This window comes from Psittacula echo (assembly GCF_963264785.1).
Source record: "Psittacula echo genome assembly, chromosome: 3".
Lineage (NCBI taxonomy): Eukaryota > Metazoa > Chordata > Aves > Psittaciformes > Psittacidae > Psittacula > Psittacula echo.
The window spans coordinates 51434294-51459839 of record NC_137736.1 but is presented as its reverse complement, the minus strand read 5'-3'; the positions used below and the strand labels follow the sequence as shown (position 1 = coordinate 51459839).

General features: G+C 39.6%; 1 protein-coding gene across 3 annotated transcripts in view; it reads left to right on the top strand.

Moving 5' to 3' along the window:
* The window catches only part of SHROOM2 (shroom family member 2), a gene marked incomplete at both ends in the record, with an annotated part of 131128 nt that overhangs the window by 37809 nt on the left and 67773 nt on the right, over positions 1-25546 (top strand). For all 3 annotated transcript variants that reach the window (XM_080613349.1, XM_080613347.1, XM_080613348.1), the window contains one exon: positions 12190-12341. In XM_080613349.1, the coding sequence (XP_080469475.1) occupies positions 12190-12341 (152 nt within the window). The remainder of the gene's footprint in view (positions 1-12189; positions 12342-25546) is intronic.

The following is a 25546-nucleotide window of genomic DNA, read 5'->3' as shown; positions in this document are numbered from 1 at the left end:
CCATCTGCAGTTCGTAGTAATTAAATGCTTGACATAGGTAGTCCAGAAACCTCCTTGTTAAGAGAGGTTAAGCAAGAAACTACTTAAAGAAGTATCCCAACATGAACATCGGAACGGAGAAAAAACCTGAATTCTCCCCTGTTAATTCAGAGAGGAGAGTCAGGACTGCAGTAGCAAGGCAGATTTGCAAACCATGCGCAAACAAGGTTGAACTCTTGTTTGTTCCCTCCCCACCCCTTTCTTTTTTCCTTAATGTTTCTGAGTTGGAGATTACTAATTACTCTCCTTTTAAAACAGCTGGGAGACTGCCCTAACCACCAGTTCACAATGTCCCAGCACCCAATTATGATCCTCAACTGCAGTGCAGAAGCAGCTGCAGACTGGTAGGGCTGGGTTGAGAATACAAAGAGAATGTGATTTCTCTCCTCCCCTCCTTTTTTTCTTTTTTTTTTTCTGGTTCTCTTTTGCAGACCATGGCTAGGATGGTTTTTGGGGAGAGGTTGAGTGGGCAGTCTGAGGTACAGATTTCAGCTCCTGGTGTTGATATGTCTATAATGAGAAACATAAAATGCATAAATACTTAGGGAAGCAGAGAGAAACCTGCAATTACTCTTCTCTATGAATATGCCACATCTGTCAGATGTTTGGCTACGACCACATCCTTTCCAAAGCCCCTTCCTAGTAAGCTGAGATCAAAATCTTTTTCCATTAGCATTTAAAGAATGAGAGGTACTCCATTGCCTAAAACCCCAATCTATTCAGCTGCAGCCTGCTCCTCAGCATAAATACTGCGAGACAGAGCCACTCGGCGATTAGCACTCTTTTTCAGCATCTCAAAGTGCACCCACTTATTCTTCCTGCAACTATGAGGAATTCCAGGAAGGTTTTACTGGTTGGTAAAAATGAATTCATTCAGACAAATTTTGAGGCTATTTTGAGAAGCAGACTTTTGTATTAAAAGGCATCGAACTGACTTGTTGGAAAGATTGCATAGACTAATGCACAGCTTGAACTAAGCTTAGGCTATAGGTTTTAAGATTCAGCTGGGAAACGATAGACAACCAGTTGGATGATGTATTTACCTAAGAATGCAAGACGTTCCCCAAGTTTCTGGAAGTGGCATGGTACAGGCCTGCAGGTAGCTGTGTACCAGTGAAGTCTAAGCCTGCACAGTTGGTGGTCAAGAATGGTGGCAGGCATGAAGCAAAGGTGGAAGGCATCTTCAGAAACAAAAGTGTTACTGGAATTACACACCTCTAAATGCAGCTTTTATTAAAATGTATATATATATATAAAATTTTTTCATCCTCACATCCCTGCTCATTGCAGGGAGGTTGGACTAGACAACCTTTGAAGGTCCCTTCCAACCCAAACTATTGTATTCTATGATTCTGTGAGTTTGTGATGCAACTAATGTAATGATGATCATAGTCTTAGAGGTATAACAGAATCTTCACCAGATATTATGGTTTCCTGAATCACAAAATGTCAGGTTACACCATAGAAGACTATTCAGCCTGTCTCCCCCAAAATAAACGATGCAGAAACATGTTGCCTATTTCATTTGGAAAGCATAAGACTTTCCAGTTGCTGGTTTAGTCAAATCTTCAACTTTTTTTACCATCATAAATGAAATCTTAATAAAAGATTTCCCTAAAACTTAGAATTTAAAAATTTCTAAATTTAGAGAGCATTTAAATACAGTACAAACAAAATTTTGCAGCACGTAGCTGTTGTAATGTAGTATGCAGTTTAAATATCTGAATATCATTCAGAGGAATAAATTGCTTCTTTGTCATTTTTAGTGATTTTGGAGGTTCTTGTTGAACTCGCCATGTAGCTAAGTCCTGTTATACTTTGTGACCTTATGCAGGAGGAGTTTAAGATTTGCTTTGAAATTTCAGCCTCCAAGTTGGTGTTTCCAAAATTACTCCTCCTTTGTGATTGAATCTCAGCCTACATGCATAGACCTTACCCATAAAATAAGATTCAGGCTTTTTGTCTAAGTAATCCTTTGCACTTCACTTCTGCATTTGAAGAATCAGGTCTCTGCTCTGAATATACTTTTGGGGGAAGGCAGGTTGTGGTGACAGGCTTGAGATTGAAAGGCAAGTTTTGAATGTAAGTATTGCCTACAGCAGGTAGGCTCTCCAAAAGACCAGATTGCTTTTCTCTGAAGATGGTCATAAGAATATGCCTGTGGGAAATTGTCAGGACTATCAAACAGTGGGCTAAAATACTGCTTTGCTCCCAGCTCTTGCATACTTCAACATCAGCCTTTAAAGACCTGTCTTGTCTCAAAGGAAAACAGATGCTTCATGGTGTTCATAAATAATACAGACAGTATCTTGTGAGTTCCACAAAATATTCAGTTTCCTTAACCGTGCTACAGATTAATTTCAGAACATCAGTACAAGCAGTCTTTCATGGTCTTTCAGTTATGAAGATGTGCAAGTTCAGAATCTCCTATGCAGTGCAGTATTCAGAACTTTCAGTATGCCAGTCAACCTCCTGGCAATGCTGACATCCTAAACTGATGTGCTAAGACATGAATTTTTCATTAGTATGGTTGCATACTGCTGGAATACATGCTTCTGAGAAGTGTTCGTGTCCAGCAGCATAAGCAGGAGTGGGAGGCATAAGCCATACCTATGTTGAACTGCACAACAGGGCAGTGGTCTCTCCCCCAATGTGGGAAAATATAAATACAATTACAAATTTTCTCCTGTTGTGCAAGAATTATCGTGCAAACATTCTTCCCTGAAATTCCACTCATACTTGAGCAAGCGCTGCCTGATGGAATTGTGACTTGTGCTGCCTGAGCAGGATGTGTCTTTTTAGTAAGTGCATCTGCACATATGACACTTCTGCCAAACAAATACAGATGTTTGTCAAACTGAGGAGTTTTGTCATAATTAAATATATGCTTTCTTAGTTAGGAAAAGCAGTTAATTGTGTGTGTAATGCTTTGATATTTCTTTAAAACTTTTGTTTTAAGCCTTTGGAGTAACGCGCCTGCTCTTAGAGCTAATTATGTCAACAACATGTGTTATATAATGAAGCTTTGGAAAATGAGCTACCAATGGAAAGCCAATTTGGAAAATGTCCATGTAGGGTAGTAAGCTCACTCTAATTTCAGGGTATAAGAGTTCTCCTGTGCAGCTTTTTGAAGCTTCTATCTGTATGTTTTGTGTGAATTTCCATTATTTTAATCCAGGCGATTTTAGTGCGTTAGTTGCTAAGTCACAGCACAATCCTGTAATTTCTTAAGAAAAAGGTAACCTTTGTCATGTGAGTATGAATTACATGACCCAGTATTAATTATCTTATTATTTAGTTATCTCATCAATCCTAGGAAGACTTAGACATCTAAAGCAGAGAAAAGGTGGCAAGACACAGATGCCAAAAATGCTCGCATATCTAATTCCTATAGTAAATTTTTCATGAGGAAGGGAATTCTAATGTGCTGTGATGACATTAAGTAATGGAGTTGTAGGGAATAGTGTATAGAACATCTGCACAATATGAAGGACCTGAAATTTTGAAAACTCAGATCTGTTTAGAAAAAAGGAATTTTTAATTTTATTTTTTTTTAAGAAAACTTTATGTATGTTTAATCTGAATTATTAAGCAGGCATAACAGAGTACTGACAGTTAGGGGAAAAAGGGCAGGATACTATAATGTGAATGATGCCTAGGAGTATAAATACCTGTAGACTAGACCCTCTCCACAGAACTGGAATTTGCTCTTTTCAGGTTTGTTACTCAGAACCGGCTTAAGATGTTGGTGCTTAGTTCTAGCTGCGTGTTTCATGCCCTGCTCAGATGAGCATGTGTCTGGGGAAGGTAGATGAGTACTATTTAATCTTGTCAATAAACTGCATAAAAAACATTCTGTAGACTTTTTATTGACATGCTTTTATTACTGAAGCATCATGAGAGATTTACATTGCGTTAGCCGTCTGTAAGAGTGATCCCTGATGTCTGACCATACCAGTCAGCTCAGATCCTGCAAGGTGACAAGGTAGAGCAGTTTGGGCAGAAACTGACATGCAGTCCTTTCTGCAGCTTGCTTTGTGAACCTTGTTTGATAATTTTAGAAGCAAATGCGTTGCAGTTCCTGTCCTAGAAAAATATATTTAATGCTGTATTTAGCAATTGCTTTCTTAATCCTTTTGAATTCTGGGAGAAAGTGGAGTGGGTGAAACTGTCTTCCTTTACTGCGACACTAATAAACAAGAACAGAGGAGAAACTAAGGGCAAGGTTACCCAGACCTTGGTTTCTGTAACAATAAGCATCTTTGTTTTCTTGAGGGTCATCTCTCTAGCTTCTGAGTTTTTATTGCTTTAAGAAAGGAGAATTGAAGTTACATACAGAGTATACAGCAGAAACATGGGTTTGCTAGAGTGGCGACAGATACCTGCGTCTATTCAGTTTGAAGTACTACATACTTACAGTAAGGGGGTTATATAATTTATGTAATGATGAATTAAGACAGCTTTAGGGTTTATTGCCTATTTTATCACTGGGATGGGGGAGGAAAGGAGTCTTGTTTGAACTTTGGTTTAAATATTGAGTTGTTGAGGAAGATGGCGGCAAAGGCAGGCTTCAATCTGTAATTTGGATGCTTTGTGAAGCTGAATATCAATTCTGAACAGGGAGCAAAAGTTAATGTGAAGAACTAAGTCTGATGTCAAATTTTAAACCCCTCAAATTTTAAGAGGAGCCTGACCCCTCTTTGGAAGTGGTTTTTTTTTGGGGGGGGTGGTGTTTTTTTATTTTTCCTTTTCATTTTCTTTTTTTCCCCCAAAGGAATGGGTAAGGGAATGAACAAATAAGATGTGTTTTAGAATTCAGCACCTTAGTGATACTTTTATCTTTAAAGTTGAGTAATACCGCAAAGGGGAAATCTTGTTGAAGAAATTGCCATCCATTATTAGGCGAGCAGGTCATTCATTAATGCTAGGTCTGCTGGATTGTTGCTTAGACATGTAATGTTATGTTATGTTCTGCTCACTCAACTATGTAGCAGTGAGTTCTCAAATGAATACTGCAGCAGTAACTATTTAAAATTACTTTTATTTTTGTGTTAAAATCAAGTTTTCAGGAGTTGATAAGGATATTCTTAAAAGAATTATTGGGGAATGTTACATTTTCTTACTGCCTGGAAACAAGCATCTCTGCTATGACAGAAATGGAAGGTCCCAAATAGCAGGCTTGACTATAACTCAATGATGGTATGAGTTTGTCCTATCATGTTAAAGATGGGCTGTTCAAGGGAAAGTATTTCAAATGGAAGCCTGATGCCATTTCTAAAATTCCTGTGGCTTTTGGCAGACCCATCACAGTGCTTTTTGCAGTTAACAGGTAATGAAGCCCCTGTTGCTGGGTCTTAATCAGTGCTACCTGTGTCTGGAAGTGCTGCTTTTTTCTGGGAGCCTCAGCAGTCTGTAGACATAGCCATAGATGATTGGCTGAATGAAATAGGTGAAATTTATTTTCAGTAAGTATTCTATTGCTATCTACTTGGTCTTTCAATGTGTGTTTTGGGGGCATGACAGAATTCTTCACAAAAACTATAAGTTGATGAAACTTGACTTTTCCTTTGTAATTAATGCACAGCTGTATCTACATGACAGACATGCTCCTGTATTTTTTTTTTTCTTTAATTTGTCAGTAAGTCCTGCCCTTTCCCTAGTGGAGCAGAGCTTTTACAGGCTGTTGGATTGCATTCAGTATGTTATTGTCCAAGGGCACATTGGCAAACTGTGACATTATTTTCCTGGGATGGACAGGAAGGCAGAAAGATAAGCCAACCTTGTTGAAAGTATATGGTAGTTGCAAAGTAAAAAGCCTTGAACCTTATGATCGTAAAGATTACGTTGTCAGGTCGTATTTTTCCTCTTGGAAGTCTGTTCCTGTTATCAGTTTGAAAAGATAAAATGTGAGTTGTTTCTATGCATAACCGTTCTTTTTGTAACTATTCTTATCATGGTTCATAGTAGTTGAAAGTACAAAAATGTAGACCTATAAAAAATGCTTAATGTTAACCGCATAGATTACATATATAAACAGCCTATATATATAATCATCCATAAGTAAACTTGCACAAGCAAACATGGATAAACTAACCCTTTCAACAAACTTCTCTGGTAGGAGATGCGTTAAAATAAGTAAACTGCACATAGAGAAAGAAGTTCTCTTTTGGCCTTTTGGCTATGTTTTATTTTTTTTCTTTTTCATAGCACAGGCATGTGCTACTTTCATATACAGGTTATTCTGTCATTTTGGAAAAAAGATAGGAAGGCTTTTTTAAAAGCAGTGCAAGATGGGTTCCTCTGGGTTTGAATGCCGTTAACTGCTGTAAAATGCAAAACCAAACTCTTGGGTAGAAGTAAATGGGAGTTATTTCTCAGTAATTCTTGAGTAAGACATGTACAGCTTGTCTGGAGGAATGCTATACTAAGTAACAGCAGCAGGAAAATACCTAGATGTTGATGAGGTGCTAGGAAAAAAAAATCAAAACTTGAGCTATGCTTTGAATATGTTACACTGGTGTGAGGGAGGGACTGGGGTTCCCCAGGATCAGGAACACAACAGCTGGCTTCTTCCACTGCCTCTGCTTGCAACGACTCCCTCTTCCACTCTTGTCTTGGCCTTACTCTTAACTCCAGGGCCCATTTTCATTTTGCTCTTGCCTGGATGCCAGCCTGGGGTTGTTAGGACTGTAAGGGCTAGGAAGGTTCTGTGACTCACTTGTGCTGCCCTGGAGGGGTCTTGCATAGAAAGAGCCCCAAAGACTACAGTTTGTAGCTGTTTAGTCACTCCGTGGAGGTGATCAGCAGGCCTCTGGGCCTGCTGATGTGGGTTATGCAGGCTGAAAAGCTCTGGATATGTGGTGAATTGTGGTATTGTGGTAAATCTGACAGCATTGGAAAAACCAAATTTTATTTAGAAGCTGTAAAATGTTCTGTCAAAGCTTAGGTACTAATAGCAAAAATCCATCCCTGACACTAAGCAGCACCACCTTCCTTTTGCTGATGCATTACATCTATGCTTTCAAAGCATTGAGGTGGTGTGTTTGTTGGGTTTTTTTTTGGTTGGTTGTTTTTTATTGGTTTTTTGCTGTTTTTTAATTCTAGTACAAGTGTTCAGTGGGGATGAAATATTTCCAGCTTCTCGGGCTGAAACAATGGATTCACTTTGAAAAACAACTTAAAACGGAGTGACAGATGTTTATTTTTAAAAACCTACAAATCTACATGAAGTCTCTCTTCCTGCTACTTTTGATCTGGAAATTGTCATTGGTTTCTGGGGGAGAAGATTTATTACATTTTTAACTTCAAATCCTTCAATTGATCCTTAATTTGCTGACCTCATAATGGCCCTGTGATATAAGTAGTCTAAGATACAACAACAGTATCCTCTTAGAAATAGTAACTGATTTATGATCAGAAAGGTCTTCTCACAGGCTAATGGTAGGTACTGTTTTGAATGTAGGTTGAAATAAAGTATTAATCAGTTTACATATATGTATTAATTTTTAAAAAGGAAAATGGTGGGTGTTTTGCCATACTTGCTAAACACTTTGGTTTGAGGAATTCTGCAGTTAGCTTTCAGCCTCAAGTCAAATTTTTATAGCTGAAAGAAATCCTCCACAAAAATGGCCTAGTGGAAGTGACTGCAAGCCCTTAATCAAAACAATAGAATGGACACAATTATAAAAATTGAATAAATATTTGAAGGACTGTAGCAAGAGGTACCTTTTCAAAATATGATGCTTTCTTTAAAACAAAAACCCAAAACAACAACAAAAGCATGCATCCAAATGTTTAAATACAACAAATAAAAAGCAAGTAGAAGGGGCCATGATTGACTCCATCTTACTTCTAAACTCTACCCTTTAAAAAGATTGTTTTTTAAGAACCAGCTGTTGACAGAAGGCAGGGCTCCTGCCAGCCTGACAGCTCACTGTTGGCACAGTGTGATGGGGGACACTTTGAAAGGGCAGGTGGCCAAGGTGGGTTTCTTGCCTTTTCAGAGTTTCTGTGGCTTGTACGTTGATTCCTCAAAGTTATGCAAATGCCAGGCTTAAAGTGTAAAGGTATTTCCCTTGTGCTTTAACTTTGTGCAAATCAAAATAATTAACACTTCCTCCATTTTACTTGTTCTGAGGGTCTCAGATTGCTAGTGTTTTGAATAAATTTGTAATAGGTGCTCATAAGACAAACAGCCAGAATTATTTTTTGGCTGTACAAGAAGTGAATTACGATAAAATATTTTCATGGCTGATAACAAAATGCTGATAAATGGCGCTGTTTTTTCCTGTGTTTGTGTCCCAAAGCTGTCTAAAGAGAGCAGGGACAAGAAACTGTCGTCATTGTAAACAAAACTAGATCTCTCCTGTGACAGGGCATTTCCCCAACCTGTCTCCTGCTTGTTTATACAGGTGCCTGTAGAGGAATGTGGGTATTTTAAGTAAAGTGTCAGACCTGATAAACACAAAAGTGAAGGGGTCACATTCTAGAAATGGTGCTCACCGTCAACACTGCAGCATTTTAAAGCTCCAGGTAGAGGCCATTATTTTCCTTTCCTCGTGTATTACCAACACTGGGCATACACACTTGTAAGCATCCTTTGAATGTGTTTGTGTATTTAGCTGCTGGGCTTTTCTCCGTGGTTCAGCTCTTTCTCCATTTCTAAGTTCTCTCCTTTTCACAGGAAGAATTTCACATACCAGAGTTACATATGTGTTGTTTTTAAAATCACATACTTTTTTGTGCTGTTATCTACATCTGCATCTTGTATAAGTGTCTCTTCCTGTTTTGTGGTTATGGTATTTTATAAGCAAAAATAAATTTTGGAAGACATGACGATTAATGTAGATACCATTGTGGCGGCAGAAGTCTGTGGCTCCAATCCTCTCTGATATAAGAATCCCAATGTTTGCCTTTGCTCTTGGCCATGGGGTGTCATCGGGAACAGCAGGGTGAGAGTTGGAGACTGTCTAAACAGATGCTTTTCGTCAACAAACATCCTTTTCATCTCCTTTTGAAAACACATTTTCTTGGTAGCAATATCAACATCCCTGCTAAGGGTAGGAAGTCGTCGTGTTTACTCTCATGGTAAAAGGGGTACGATTTTTTAATACATATTGGAATCATGGTTTGAGGGCATTTCTAGAACTCTTTGCTTATCCATGGTCAGCAGTGTTAAGTTTACCTGTCTTTTGAAAAGCTTATGTCTGCCATTTATAAGAAAATGTGGTGTTGATAGTTTTTATTTTATGTGCCTTCTCATTCCTGCAATTGCTATAAAAATGTTAAGATGTATACTTTATGGGCGTTCAGTTCCTGCAAGTACTACGGACTGATCCAGAGGGGTTGTTCAGGGTTATGTCCAGTCACATCGGCTTGCTGACTGCAACTGAAGCAGATCTCTCCTTACTGACTGTTCTTGAAAGACTTCATCTTAAAATGACCTTCTCCATTTTCAAGGCTTCGTTTTCAGCTATTTACCTAGTTTTTAAGGGCACCTGAAATTCAGAAAGAAATGGCTGCTATTTATATAAATAATATAGGCTTAAAACAAAGGCTTAAATCCTGAGCACAGCATAGCTGACTCTGTAGGTGGGTGTGTGAAATACATTTTTGGTTGAAATGTGTAAAATAGTTGTGAAATTTTCAAGTGTATTTGCTAGTTCTAAAATATTTATGGGTTTTGGTGTTTTGTTTTTTTCCCTTCATTGAAAGCCTGATGAGATGGCAAGTTTCTCAAGGGGTGAATAAATAAAAACAATAAATGGTAAAGCTAGTAAACAGGAAAAGAGAAAACCTGAGAGAGAAGCTGGAACAGACTGTCCAAGTTTGAGCAGAGGAAGCATGTTTTTGAAGAGGTCTTTTCCTCATGGATTTTTTGGCTGTATTTCTTACATGTGTGCAAAGCCTAATGCCTTTTTTCAGTCATGACATAAGTACTTCTAGTGTAACTGAAGAAATTGTACTTTTCCTGTCTAGCTAAACTTTCCCATTTCCACTTAAACGTGCATTGCCAAGTGGAATCACATTCATACAGCCATTCTGTGATCCGAGTACAAAAGGTTTATGTTTAGGTTTGTCCAGCTCAGGGAGACTTTTACTGTGAATAGATGTGTAGTTTTTATTCTCCTTGGCTGCAGCTGATATGGAGGCAAGGTGGTAAAGAAAGCCACTTGAGTTTAATGAGAACAGCTTCAGCTTTATGCTTAGGTTTTGATTTTTGTAAATATATTTTTATTCTTTTTAATGTTGCTTGGACAGACAGAGTCTCTTGGAAAGCTTGCGCTGCGTGGAATGTGTAGTCTCCCTGCTGAAATTAAAACTCAGAGGGGGTAACGGAATACTCCCTGCTGTCAGTGGATTGCCAGCCTGAAGAAAAAACAAACATGCTTACTGAGAACAATGAACATTCCTTGAAACCCTAGGAGACTGGTTTGGGGTTTTTTTTAGGACAAAAAAAAAGATCCTGGTTTTGTCTTCAGGCCTAGGTGGTAGGGCACAGGGGCTTCTCACCCTTTGTTATTAAGTTGGTGCCTTGCCTGGAGTGTAAGTGCCACAACTGGTTGGCATCTATGTTTTGGAGTGTAAAATGTGTCCTCCTAAAAGATATTCCTACCCCTCTACCCCTTTTGACCCCCTCCCTACAGTTCTAGTGATTCAGCTGTGACTTTCATTAATTTTTTCGCACTCTTTTTCTAACCTGTTGGGCTTCAGACCTCCAAACAGTTTACTAAATAATAGCCCAGAAATGCATCTGAACACTTGAAAGACGTGCAGTTGTCTTTTAGGAAGCTGGAGGTGCGTGAGCCTCAGGTTGCCTGTTTCGTTTTTCAGCTCTGACTTAAAAGTTCCTTGAATGGCAGCCACTCTTGACATCCCTGAATTGAAATCTTTTCTTGCATATAAGCCATTTCCAATGCTGCTCCCATGTTTTCAGCTTCACTGAAGATTGGCAGCGATAATTCGGCATTCTCCTAAATTCTTGATGTTCAGATGGTATGCAAGCAGGTCAGAGGGCAGGTCATAGCTTGAGAACTAGATATATAATGATGTAGAAACTTGTTCTGTCTTTAATTATCTGTGTTTTTGTTAAGATAAGTTCTAGAAATAAAGTTGCTTGATTAGTATTAATAATTAACTTTTTAGAATGGGATATAAGACTAAGCATTTTTCATAGTATTCTTTTTGGCTTAGATTTATAGGCCTGAAGATTTTTAAGAACATTCATCCTGAACTTGCATAAAGAGAGCTCTTATCTGCTTGCAGTGAGATTGTTGTGGTGTATGAGATCATCCTAATGTACTTTCATCAAGAAATATTGCTTTTTTTATTAGGTTAAAACTTGTACTGTGAGCTTCAGAATTCGTGCAGTTAAGTTTCCTCTGGATTTATCTTGTTGTTGATGGACTTTGGTGCCTCAAAAGATGGCAGTTCTTAGTGCCTGACGAAAATAACTTTATTTTCTAGACCAGTTTGTTAAGAAGAATTTGGGGGTTTCATTGCATGCCAGATTTCTGGAGTTGGCTGACTATATGGTTAATACTATTGGTTACCTTCTCTAGAGAACCAGATTTTAAGATGCCTGCCCAAAACTCTGTTTGCAAGCACAATTACCTGTACAGTATTGAACACAGCTCGAGATCACAGATGCTTTTGATTCCCAAATTTCCATCAAGTTTTCTTGCTTTCTCAGACACTTCCTTCCTTCCATTTCTTTCCTCTTCTAATTGTGCCTGTATCATTGCTCTTTCCTTACACCATTTTTGAATCATAGAATCATGGGCAGGTTAGTGTTGGAAGGGACCTTAAAGAGCATCTAGTTCCAACCCCCCCTGCCATGGGCAGGGACACCCCACTAGACCAGGTTGCTCAAAGCCCGATCCCACCTGAACCGGTCCAACCTGGCCTTGAATGCTACCAGGGATGGGGCAGCTACTGCTTTTCTGGGCAACCAGTGCCAGTGTCTCACCACCCTCATAGTGAAGAATTTCTTCATAATATCTAATCTAAATCTACCCTCTTTCAGCTTTTAAGCAGTTAATTATTGTATTAATTATTGTGTGAAACCAATACTGAAAACTCATTAACTTATTTTAAAGGTGGCACTATGCAACCTCAATAATTCTTCCATTTGGTATGCTTTTTCTTCAGATTGAAGATGGGAGCAAAGCTGCAGCTGTGGACAAGTTACTGGCTGGGGATGAAATTGTTGGCATCAATGATGTGGGCCTCTCTGGCTTCCGACAAGAAGCAATCTGTCTGGTGAAAGGTTCACACAAGACACTGAAGCTTGTAGTAAAAAGGTAAGATTGTGTTGTTCAGCAGGAAATATGTTCTGGGCTATAAGCTACTGGGCAACTAAATTTGCCAAGGTTTAGCAAGATAATGACTTTCATTCAGTGCTATTAATGTGTGTATTGTATGGTGTTACCTCCTCCTCAAACACAGACCTTTTATGGAAGAAGAAGTGGGGAGAGGTAGCCCATTAATCAGAGCAAAAACTGAGGCAGTATATTCTGTGAATATTGTTGCGATGTGGTGAGTTGGGACTCTGTTCCTTTCCGTCCTCCTGAAGTGCAGCGCCTGAAACAGGCTGTCCAGCCCTCCCTGCTTCCCTGCCTTTGGTTTGCAGACATGGGCAATGCTTTTTAATGCCTTTTCCTGGGCAGGCCAGTTGTGTTGTGAGGGGTGGGTTACATGGGAAGCATTTGAAAAAGCATTTTCCCCACTTAGTGAAAATATTTGAGGTCTGAAGTATTTCTTAGGTGGTTTCAGTAAGGACTACTTTCAGTCAGTTATTAGTGAAGGGGAAAAACTGAAACAGTTTATCAGAACAGAACACATTTCTGTCATGGAAACTTTTTGTTTTGTCATTTTGACTTATGACTTCTAAGTTCACACTTTTTTTACTAGTTTGAATTAAGTATAAGTTTCATAAAATAATTTTGACAAAAGTGAATAAATGCTAAAGTAGGTTAAATCTTATAACTTCTAAAAAAACCCCTCAAACCAGGAAATTTGAACAAGAAAATTTTTGCATTAATTTCCTACTCTGATAAATCAGAACCTTCTAATAAATTTCTTTTATCAAGTTACACCAACCAGTCATGTGAGGATTTTGGGTGTCTCTGTTAGAATACTTAAAAATAAATAAATAAAAAAAGGTCAAAAACCAGAAATGCTGAGAATTGGGGTTTGACAGGTATGATGATCCAGTCTATAAATATAACCACTGTTTGAGGATGTCTTAATGAGGACTGTCACAAAAGCGTGCTTTTCACCTTTGCTTTAAGAAGGGCGTTTTTGACAGAAGGAATTTTGGGAACCTGAATCTCTTTCACAGGCTACAGTTTATATCCTCAATAGCTACCAATAGCTACTTACAGAAGCTCTCCCAAAATTTTTGTAGCACTAAAGCTAATAAAATGCATTCACAACTATGATAAATCATGATGTTCAGCAGTTTCAACTTGCGCTAGCTCTTCCAGTAAAAGCACTTTTGTTAGCAGAGGTTACATCAGCTGTTTCTATCACAGAAAGGGAGAACTTCAGGGTTGAGAAGTTTTATAGATGTTGAAGAATCTGCCAAGACAGCTAGTCTTAATTACTATGAAAAGCTTCAGACCAAGTGGAAAGAGTCCCTCTTTCTTTGTGCTTTTCAGTTTCGTGATGGTGACTTGCTCAGAATCTGTGAATTCTGATCCATCTTTGGAAATGACAGAATATTTTCGTGCTGAAATATCCTCGAGAGAGACACAGCTATGCCATCCTTATCATCCATGAGCACTTCACACATGTGGTTTTAGAGAACTTTCATACAGCTCATCAAGCACTGATTTTCTGCTGGGGATTTGTAGCGATTCTCTGTAGGCAACAGAGCCCCATTGCTATGCATGCCTGTGTGTAGTTTGGTGCAGAGCTGATAGATTTTCATCAGTCCTTTCTCATCTCTCCTCTTTTTCCTTCCCTAGCACATGTGCAGTGGGCAAAAGCAACCTAGTTCTTCTAGTCAAGAGGCTGAAATAGTGGCTGTTGTTAGGGGGAAAAAAAACTGCCTTTCTTGACAAGTTCATGAAGACTTCCATAGCTCCCAAAACAGGCAGGAGTGTTTTGGGTCATTGACAAGCCTGAATATTAGGTAAAATTTCCTAAAACTTACTGAATGAAATTAGCCAGGGTTTTTGTCTGTGGTTTTTCAACTTTGCTCTTTGTCTTGGAAAGTTGCCTTAGGACATCAGTCCTTTGACGGTCAGAAACCTTTTAACACCCAGTCTCATTTTATTCTTGGCCAGCTTGTTCTCATGCACTGCTGTCTGTGTGCTGAAATAGCTTTTCTTTTCCTGTTGGAAGTTCAGATGATGCAGGTTTTTATAAAAGCCTAGTTGCATGCTTTCTTTCAGAAGTTATGGTTTGAACAACAGTATTGTTTTGTTTTGTTTGCCCTAAATCTTAGGCTGAATTTTTATGAGTGCTTTAAACAGTCCTGTCTTTAAGCAAGCCAGTTGTTTAGTCTTTATATAAGCACTCCTGCAGGTCTGGATTGAATTGGATCAGGGAACTGCTCTGACTGCAAAATTACTTGGGGAAGTAGGTTTTCAGCTGAATAGGACCACCACTTTTCAGAGGCAGTCTGCACTTTAATTAATTACAGCAATCTTGAAATGGCTGCCTTAGAATTTTTAGACTATTTCAGTTTTATTTAGATCCACCCTTACTGTTCTCTGGGGAGACTGAGGATAGTCCCACAATTCCCTTTCACTGAGTGACATATAAGATGCAAGTACTGAGCTGCAAGTCGTTGTAGCATCTTTTTGTCAGCGTGCCCTGTGTCCTTTGTCTAGCACTGTGATGCTTCTCTATAGCATTGATTTAACATTTTATTTCCTGTGGATGTCAGTGTGATAATCTGAAGCAGAAAATAGACGAGTAGTTTGAAGTGCAACAACCCAGTCCTGAAGATGAAAAGAATCTTTGCTTTAATCCTTGCTATCTGTGAGAGTTAGCTTGGGAAGCCAAGATCTAGATTTTGTGCTGAATTTTTTTTTTTTCCCCTAGGGTTGTTTTTCTCGATTCATCCTGAAGTGAAAAGCAAACTTATTTTAAAGCTAGCATGATGTGGAAAAACTATTTTATAACAAAATTATTCTGAAAATTAGAGAAGTTGCTTCCTATTAGTGTCAGTAGCGTTAATCTAGAAAAATCAGGTTTTACTTGTCAGTGCTGAGAAGTGTGTTCATGTAAAATTCCTCCATATGGGTCACTCTTTCATGCAGTAATGCCACATCCTGGTCTAATACTGATCTAGCTATGACTGTATTTGGGAAGCAGTAGGGCATGCAGGTTTTGGTTGAGAAGTCTAATGTACCTATAGCCAAGACCAAGTGAAAAACTTTTGCTATAGTGAGTAACATTTCATTCACAATAATTACCGTTGTGACTGTGGCGAAGGTTTCTCAAGGGGCTGGTGTTCAGCAGTGATAGCTGGCTTCCACAAAATTATTTTTACCCACTGTTTTTTAAAGAATCTGATGCTTGACTTACATAGGGAAAATAACATTGGTCTCTACATAAAAGTGCTTGCAGTACTAAATACTCAGCATAAATGTGCTGGCTATCAGCATGCATGCTTTGCTGAATTTTTTGGAAATGTTGCACAGTTGTGGTCTAAACCAAATCAGGACTATGCAACTGGCTCGACAAGAAACATGATGTTTAAGGAGCTTGCATGTATTGACGGTTGAACAAGTGCAATGTACTTTTGGTTTTAGATTAAGAGGACTTGGGAGGCTTGGTGTTGTTTTCTCAAGTGGATTTGTCAAAACAAGGCATCTAAATTATGTGCTAGTTCTTCAGTGTAGTTCTGAGTTGTTTCCTGAGTAGATTCCTTTCTTAGGAAAAGGGAAAGGAAACTGCTTATGGTATTTCTTACAGGAATTGTATGTGAATGTCTTGGTTTTGAAAAGGTGTGTGTGTTTCTGTATATACACATGTAGAATTGCTATGCGTATTGATACTGAGGTGGTTACAGGATTCTGTATAATTTAGCTGTTCTGCATACACTTCTAACTTAAATTCCCTTCTCATTATTAAATATAATCTCTCCTCCTTTGCATAGGTTAGACATAAGTGTATACCACAAATCCATGGAAGTTTGGAATAATTCTTCACTCTGAATTCATGAGGCACATTAAACTGTTAAAAATTGACACATAGGTGACACTTCATTTGTGGTTTATGAATGTTAAAGGGAGGATGGGATTATATGGCCTTTGGGAGCCACCCTAAGAAGTTATATGGGGTTGTCCTGTTGGCTGATTGAATTATCTGTTAGTGGCAGTGGAAATAGATAGGCAAGAGAGGGAGTAGCCATGGATGACTTTACCCTCAGGATCTGCTGATGACAGGAAACTGGACTGTCAGTTTAACTTGACCAACTCTGCATGTACTGCCAGTGCCTGACAACCAGCCTTAAAGCTGTGGAGTTGTTCTGGCCACGTCACGTATGCATGCGAGTGGATGTGTTTTCTTTTCCTTCCCATAGCATTTCATTTTGGTGCCTGTATGTGGCCAACGTGCAAGCTGGTTTTGCAATGCTGAGGCATCCTGAGGGACTGAGGAGGGAAAGAGAGGGAAAGCAAACACTTCTCATTAGAAGCATCGTTTGAGTGCTGAAATTGACTGTGCAAAATCTTAATAAGGGAAGTGAATGTTGTGATACCTGAACTACAAACACCTGGACATGGAAAGTTAGGGTAATTTTTATTTGCATGGCACTTCACGAAGACAGCCAGCCATCTAATTGAAGCACAGTAGAACAAGAGTGTTTAATGAATGTTACAAGGGCTTCAAGGGTGTTCAGTATTGCCTCAGAGACCTGAGACCTAAGGAGAAATCTGGGAATAAAAATCTGACAGTCAGTCACAGTGTTCAGATGGGAGATCACTGAATTTGCCATGTTCTGAGTGGAAACATGCTCAAGACCACCAGTGACCTTTCTGCAGCAGGTACTGTGTAACTCACCAAGGAGATCCAGTCTTAACCTATCTCTGACTTGTGGAACAGCTAGCTGTGCTCTTTATAGCTGCTTGTGGCTGCAGGAATACTCTGTGAAACTTGGCAATATCAATGTGAGATGACTTGGGAAGATCAGGGATTTGTGTTTCCTGTACAGTTGAAAGATACCGATGGAGGACCACAAGTTCTGCCTCTTGCTTGTGTCTGGTGACTTGATAGTTCTAGTTTTATGGATACCAAAATAGTTAGTATAGGAAACAAGTAGAAAAACGCATGTAGTTTTGCAGATTTTAAGCAAGTATTGTACATATTTAATCCACTGCTATGGTTAAATATTGCTCAATAAACCAATGCATTTGTGGAGTGCCACTGTTGAGTAGGATAAAAAGCTATTTTTGCTGATAAATTTGATTTCATTGCTTCTGGAACTAGTGTTTGCTACAGCAGAACAAATATAAGTGATTTCTCTTTTGCTGCCCAGTAGCCGTAATTCTTCCTTTCTAAAGATTGACCTTGTCCTTAACTGACCAAGAACAGTTTTTTGCTGGGTTTTTTCTAGTGCCTGTATTTTCAGCCAGACTTTAGAAATGGGCAGGGAACTCCAGTAGGGCTTTCTAGGGCTGTATCTGTATGCACATTCCATTGCTGTAAGAAGAAGGCAGGTTTGATAGCCCTTTGCTACCCTTTTTTCTTGGAATTAACAGGAACAGCATGTACCTCTGCAGATCTTCAGGATACACACTTTGGGAGTGGATTATTTGTAATAGATGTACACAGCTTTAAAGTTGAAGGCTTGAACATTTCTGTGTGAGTGCAGTCGGTGGAAGGGCTGGGCTGTTGAATTCCCATTTCTCAAATTAACTTGAGAACTGGGTCAGTGTGCTGCTGTAGGCCCACTCTTCTGCTCTGAGCAGGATGACTGGTTTTAAATATGAGCCAGATAGAATGGCCTGCTTCCAGCCAGGTCTTGTGATGAAGAGAGGAGCAAGCCATGTGTGTCAGGATATGTGACAGGGCGTCACCAGGCTGCGGTCTCTGTTTCTCTCCTTTGGTGCTGCTGGTGAGCTATGATGGCTCACGACAGCGTGGCAGGAACCAGATTAGCACAAGCATAACACGTTGTGTGAATTGCGCAGCACCTGCAGGCCTGGTTCAGGAGCCCTTTGGGTGGATAACCTGTGTTTTAAGGAGTGCCTAGCAATCCCAGCAGGATCTGGCCGTGAAGGAGTGTTTAGCAGAACAACCGCCAAATAAGCCACTCTGTACATGCATGCTCAGTGGGGTTCCACAGGGGAGGCCAGCTGGCATGGAGCTCCCCTCCCTTCAGGCATGCCACCCGCCTCCTCCATGAGCAAACCCAGGGCTGGCCAGGCTTCCACTGTGCTCCTCCTCCTTCGGTTATGTGATCCTGCACTACTTCTGGAAGGAATGGACGTGATAAAAAGAGGAGTGCACAATTTCATCTTATATTTTTACCGAACTATACCTTGGAAGAGCCCTGACAGGGACCGTTTTCCCTGGTTGCCTAACTGTTGGTACAGTCAACTAACAGCAATGTGAATCTGCGTTCCCTTTCACCATGACCCTAGCAGTACCACCCAGGTGTTTGGATGTTTCTCATGCCAGCTGCCTTTTTGGTGGGGTGTACATCTAGAAAGCACTTTGATTTCTTAATTTTCTGCCCAGCTCACCTGTTTCATAGTTGCCTTATTATGATTTGATTCATGCTGTTAGTGACACTAATAGACACTTGAGTATTCAATTCCTCCAATTGGTGCTGTGTTGTCCCTGGTTTCAAAGAGCAAATTGTTGTCTCGTGGTTTTAGATGTTTGTCTTGTACAGCTGTCAGGACTTCCTCAATACACATTTTGTGACTGCCTTGTTTTTGTCTTATAGCAGCTTTAATAAGTGATTTCTTCACAAATCTAAAAAATCTAGCCTGTAAAGCCTGAATAACGGAAAGCCAAGAATACAACAGGTGTCACCATGTTTTGTCAAGTCAACTCTGTTATGGCAATGTTTGGAGTACTAGGAAGGGCATAGACATTTCCTTGTAGGTAAAAGAAATCCTCAATAATTTGAGTATGTCTATTTAGAAGGTTACTTGTGGCAATGCTATTCAGTTTTGTGAAGTAATTACCAAAATTGGGCAATGTTGCTTTTTTGTGGAATGGAATATGCAGCAGACAGTAACAACCTGTGAGTCATGACTGGGTTTTAGGGTTTTTTTTTCTTCAGTCCTGCATGCACTTGTCGAAATGGTTAATTTTGAGCATGACTGGTCTCATCCAATTTAGTGAGAGCACTCACATGACTGAAGATGAAAAAGTATACAAGTGCTTACAGGATTTAACCATAGCTTTTTACCAGGTGGTACATTGGATTTATTCTTAGAACTGCTTTTCACTGGTAAATGTCAATGTAGGTGGTGGAAACTGTGATATATATCCCCTTGTGTGAGAGGGGGAAACTGATGAGCCTTCTAAAATGTGGGGGTCTGAAGACATACCCATTTCACATAGTGCTTTCACATGCACACGCAGAGGAGATTGTGTGTAACAATACTGTAGATCTCTGCAGATTCCTGACTGAAACAGAATTGTAACCCCATTAAAATACATTAAAGACCAAATAAATAATGTTTTTATGTCAGAAATCTTTGCATTTGGAAAGTGCTTTTGTATATGTTGCATACGTTTTGAAACATTGAATTTTTGGGGGTTGCTTTTAAGCACTTAAGAGCAATGGGGATTTTAGGCACTAGCAAGAACTTCGACATGTAAATGTGCAGCTTCAGTAGTAATAATACTCCTGTTTCAGTGTGCTGCAGTTCTTAATGTGGTACTTTTATTTCAGGCTACATATTTCACCTCTTGAAGATTAAATGACTGACAAGATTAAGAACTTGCCTGCTTCTTGAATGTTTCAGTGTCAAGTAGCCTACCTTATTGAGTGTAGAGATTTTATGCTCTACTTGGTCAAGTAACTACATGTAACAGCTTCCAACTTGAAGAGATTAAAAGAAGGTTTTAAAGCAATTTCTGAATCCAACCCTTAACTGCAGAAACAGGACCACTTAAAAGAAGGCCAGGAATGCAAGAGTGTTGCAGCTTTAGTTACTGAATAACTGGACAAATTTGCATCTTATCTTTTACACAAGCAGCCCATTATTTTATGGTCATTGCTGCTCAATCTGCATAATACTGGATCACCTGGTGAAACAAAGTCTGGCACAGAGACAGGGCTACCACACTGCTGAGTTGTATGGCCCTTAATGCGTTTAGTTCAGCTTCATGCTGACTGCAGAGGAAGGACAGTGACAAAGCCAGTGTTTGGGGAAATTTCTGCGGGATTGCAGTTGAAATCAGAGTCAGTTCTTTGGTCTGACTCACAGGGCAGCCTTGCTGGCTGGTGGGCAGCTGAACCAGAGGTGGCAACGGATGGAAAGAAAGCGCTCTGGGGAATGGTAACGTCTTCAAAATCTGATCTGGCATAGGACTTGTCAAGAGCAAAATAGCTTTCCCAGATAAAACCTGAAGCATCTCAGCTTGTGGTGTTGCTCTTTGTGGAGGCTCAGTAATTTGCATCATGTGGTTATAGTGTTTTAACCAGGAATGAGATGAGCTAAGGCTGGGCTGTCTCCTGAAATGCCCTGGGACTGGAGGAACTCTCTTTCCTCACTCCAGTTTTTGGGTCACCTTGGACGTGGTTAGGTAAATCACAGCTGAAGTAGGTGTGGAAATGCACCACACCTCTGTGGAAACACTGGTATTTGGAATGTGGTTTCTGAGGAAACTCAGCTGGTTTGGGACAGCTGTGGAAGGTTAAGCTCATTGTGGTAAGTGGCTGGGAGGCAAAACACACCCATTGTTTCTGGCCACAAGCAACACAAGGGTTTCTTTCCATGGCCGTGTGCTCCATGGACATGGCAAGTTCCTTCTTGCGGAAGGCGGTATGTTGGGCTGGTGTAGGCAGCTGTGTGCTGCTGTGCTTGCTAACTCTGTCCTGGGCAAAGGGAGTGTGTCCAAAGGCTGCTCTGCTTCCTGTTCCTTGCTCCGGATCCTTCACCTCGGTCATCATGAGACAGCCTAACCCTCCACCCCCCCCGTGTATTTTGACTCCTGCTGCTGCTGTTAGTGTTTTCCATGTCAGAGGCTGCATTTTAATTCAGTGTTACTACTGAATGAAGCCTTTTTTGTATTTATGTTAAAGATTAATTTCTTTAGCACTGTACTTATATAGTGTGATAATTTCCAAGGTATTTGAAAATAAATTCTGCTGGAACTACTGTTCATAGCTGGGTTTTTCAGTATGTGAAGCATTTTAGGTGCTTCAAGATGATAAATACTCGTTTAAAAAAACCCAGAACTTTTATTATCCACTAGAGGGATTCTGATAAATCATGGCAAAAACTGAGCTAAGAGAATGACATCAGTAGTTGAATGCTGTCCAACCCTGAAAAGGTAGCAGAATATGCACAAAATAAGGAAGGAGGGAAAAAGTGTTTATTTATCTGATATAATATACCACAAATCCCAAGATCAGTACGTCTGTCTCATACATCCAGATGTGCCCGTCTAGTTCCCCAAGGCAGAGCAAGGAAAAACAGTTCTAGAATATGAAGGCTTTATCATGGTAGTCTGTTGTGAATTTAGCAGGCAGGAAGATTGATGATGTCATACTTTGTACAGCTTAATACCTCATTGTCGACAGTGCATATCTTATTTATAAATTAAATTGCTGTTCCATCCTGCTCAAGCCTGTACAGTTGGGCGGAAGTACAAGGAAAACTGGAGCAAACTGTGATGGTGAAATCCTGATTTGCTCAAGTTAATGACTGAAGGCTTTAAGGGCACAAAGACACAATAATTCATTTGCATTTATTTGTTTTCACAGACTGAAGCAGAGCATTTTGCAGGTCTCTCTTGTTTGTTTTATGTGAAATTTAACTTAAAATGTTGTCAGATAGGAAAAGAGCTACTCTGCTGTGCTGCAACAAGGTAATACTACTTCCAGCATGGCTTCTTTTTAAAGAGGCACTGGTGACCGTAGCGCAGCACTGCTGTTTGCTCCCTTTTCAAACACAGGATGGCTGGCAGATGGGAGGTCAGACCAACTGGTTACATGGGAGGAGAAAGCAGAGAGCAATGCTATACCTTGCCATGGTTGAGAGCAAGGTAAAAAGCAATTGTATAGATCTCTGTGAGAATGTTGGCAGGTGAGAATAGGCATTTAAGGTAGGATATGCTAAAATTTTAGTGATTTGAACAGATAACTATATCATAGAACCTTGTCAGTAACTTGTCTGTCAAAATACTGGTTCAATTTGACATTCTAAGGCATCTGAATATTAATAGATTGCTTTTATTACTTTGTCTTTTAGAGCCCCTCCCTCCCCTTAGAAATCCCTAAGTTAAGCACATGGTTATATTTAAGTTAAACAAATAGTTATATTTTTATTTTTTGTTTTCGAGTTCTAGGTCAGGTTTTTTTAGGGATACTTTTTGGGAGTCACTTCCTTTTATGATAAGATACTAGAAGCTGAAAATGCAAAACCAGGAACTCCTGCTGGTTTTTATGGGAAAAAAATGCTGCAGTTCCGTTTGCTGCTTCCAGAAAAATAGGCTGACTTTGTTGTTATTGTTGTGGTTAGAATTTGTCAGCACTTTTCTTGGAAAGGTAAGTGAGAATGGAGTACAAGGCATTCAGAGAGTGCAAGGAGACCAAAAACAAACAGCAAAGCCACAAACACAGTTTTGATGTTTTAGCTCATTACATTGAGTTTTAGTGAGTTACAAATGTTCAGAAACCCCAAAGTGCTATTGGAAAACAACCTCTTAATTTCAGGTGTCTCATTTGGAGTGAGTCATTTTAAAGGTGCCTAAAATCCAAAACCTGCTGAGTAATCTGCCTTTGAAAACAAAGGGAAAGAGCAATGAACGTGTCTCAAAGTCCCTGCACAAAACCAGAAACACCCAGAATCTCTCCTGACTTCTGAAGATCACAGCTATAGCAATTAAATGTCTGAGGCTTTCTTTTAAATGTGCAAATAAGACTGCCTCACCACAATAGATGTATTTTTATTTCTTTTTATTCAGAGTAGCTTCAAGTCTCCCGGTTCCCCATGGCTGAATCCTTTGCTGGTAGCGCTCTCTTGTGGCTATTATTTTCATTAAATGACTTAAAAGGGATTTCAAAAATATGTGTATTCAGAGATTTCTGCTTTAGAACACTCACAGTGTGTTTTAGATAAGCATACCTGAATTAAATGTGGTAGCATGTATTTTAATGATGCAGGAACGTCAGCCTAGGCAAAAGCATCCGAAATGTGCTTCCCAGAAGATCTCAAAGGGAGCACGCTTATGTTTTTAACTGTTTTTCATCTTTGTATTTTTGGCAAAGAGCCTTATGCCTGAGGAAGGACAGGTGAGAGGCTTGGAGGGGAGTGAAGTCCATGTTGGCAGCCAGAATCAAGTAGGGAAGAGACTGGGATGGGCACCTTTGACTTGATTGCAGATGCTGCTTTTCCTGTGGCGCTGCTCTCAGTGATGGGTGGGTTACTCCCCACAGCTTTGGTTATTAAAACCTTTCCCAGTGAAACTAATGTGTGTATTCCCAGTAAAAGCTTTTCACCAAGTTGCTCTTTTCTGATTCCAAGGATGGGAGAGAAGGGGGCCAGGGAGGAGTAACTCTTGAGCCGTTCTGGTTTTGAACTGTGAAGCTCTTAGGTGGTGTTTTATTTTAAAGTAAGGAGGTGGAACTTTCTGGAAGCTCAGATTGTGGAATGCAGGATTTCCTTTGAACTAGGAACATACAGTTTCTTCTTAAGAAAAGAGCTGTTCTTAATGAAAAGTTTTTTGGTACTTTATAGACTTGATACCATCGTGTTTACAAATCCAGCAGCATAGTTTTGTAAGCATGTCTGCATTAATGCCAAATGTGTAAAGTTGGCTGTAGCTTCCTTTTCCTTCTGTGCTGCAATCCAACTGCAACTAGAGCAATGATCCTAGGTTATTTACTTGTACTCCCTCGGAGAGAGGCAGGTTTACACTTGAGATAAGGCCTTGGCTGAGAGGGGTCTTTGACCTCAAAATACTTGACTGAAAAGTGTCTATTCGTTGACAGGACAGAATCTTTATGCGTGGCATTTATCTGGTCACTCACTTTCTCTGATCTTTGGATCCTACATGTAAAATAGGTGCAGTAATAATCCCAGTCCTTTCAGGGACTATTTTTAATATTTTAACTAGTCTTTTATAAATGCTTTCATAGCAATTATGTGACAGCTGTTCTCCACAAATGTAATGCCATGCCCAGCAGTCCCTGTAGTGAAGGTAAGATGAGCTTGCTTTGTCTGTTTGCTGTTGTGACTGCAGTCTAGGAGGACAGCTCATCAGTATCTAATTGCAGATTAAGACAGAAGAAGAAAAGGTTTTTAAAGCCCAATTATAAATCCTATTAGTCAACTATATTTTGAGGTTCACGTTTTCTTTTTCTTGAAAATTAGGAAGACCACTGCTTTTTAGCTTGTTTTTCCACTGTATCAATGTAATGCTAATGGTTTTTCAGACAGTGGATTCAGTAGTACTCTTTGCAGTTTATTCTTCTGTTATTTGGAGTGAAGATGGACTTGCTGCTGAAAGGTCAGTAGAAAAGTTCTGTTTTCCACTTGATTTTACTTTTCTGTTTTGCCACGTAACTCACCAAGTATAGGATAGTGTTTGTCAGCTGGACTGTGCATCTTCATTCACACAATAACTGCATGGCTTTTAGACTTCAGAAACAGTGTTAGGAAAGTGACCGATCAAATGAAAATGTGCCCTCAGGTACCCTCATGTGCACATGCAGGCATGTGTGTTAATGTGGATAAGAAAGGGATCATACTAGCTTACCTTTCTCAGACTACTTCCAAAAATCTCTTGTTATATTAGCTTGAACATCTGTGAGAAATCAATACTCTCACTTTGATATCAAGTGCAGTCATTTTTTGATAAATATTGCAGTCTGGCTGGGAAAGTTTTAGCCATACGGCACTTAACTTCCAGCAAGTTCACACAGTGGAGCTATTCAATTTGCGTAATTGTGTACTTCTGCCATATGCTGCCTTAACTAGATTTCTTACAAAAATCCAAATATGCCTGCGTAAGTCTACTTCTTGCCCATTGGCCAGCCTCCTCCCTCCTCCTGAAATTTGAGGATTTCTGTAAATCCATGGTACTTCCAGCATTTCTTTTGCAACTGTAAGCACATATTCCTTTAATCTGTGAAAAGCCATTGGTATTTCGTACGCGAGACATGAGTTAGGCAGTTGGTGACGATGATGCAGTGCAGCCAATGCAGAACAGAAAAATAGATAGTCATTGTGTGTTTAGTGTAATGGATCAGTGAACATAAGGAAAATCTGATCTCAGCACATAGGCCAGTACATAAGTTTCTCCTGCTCATTCTCTGGGGCTGATCCTTGAGGATACATCAGAAGTAATCTTCTTGATT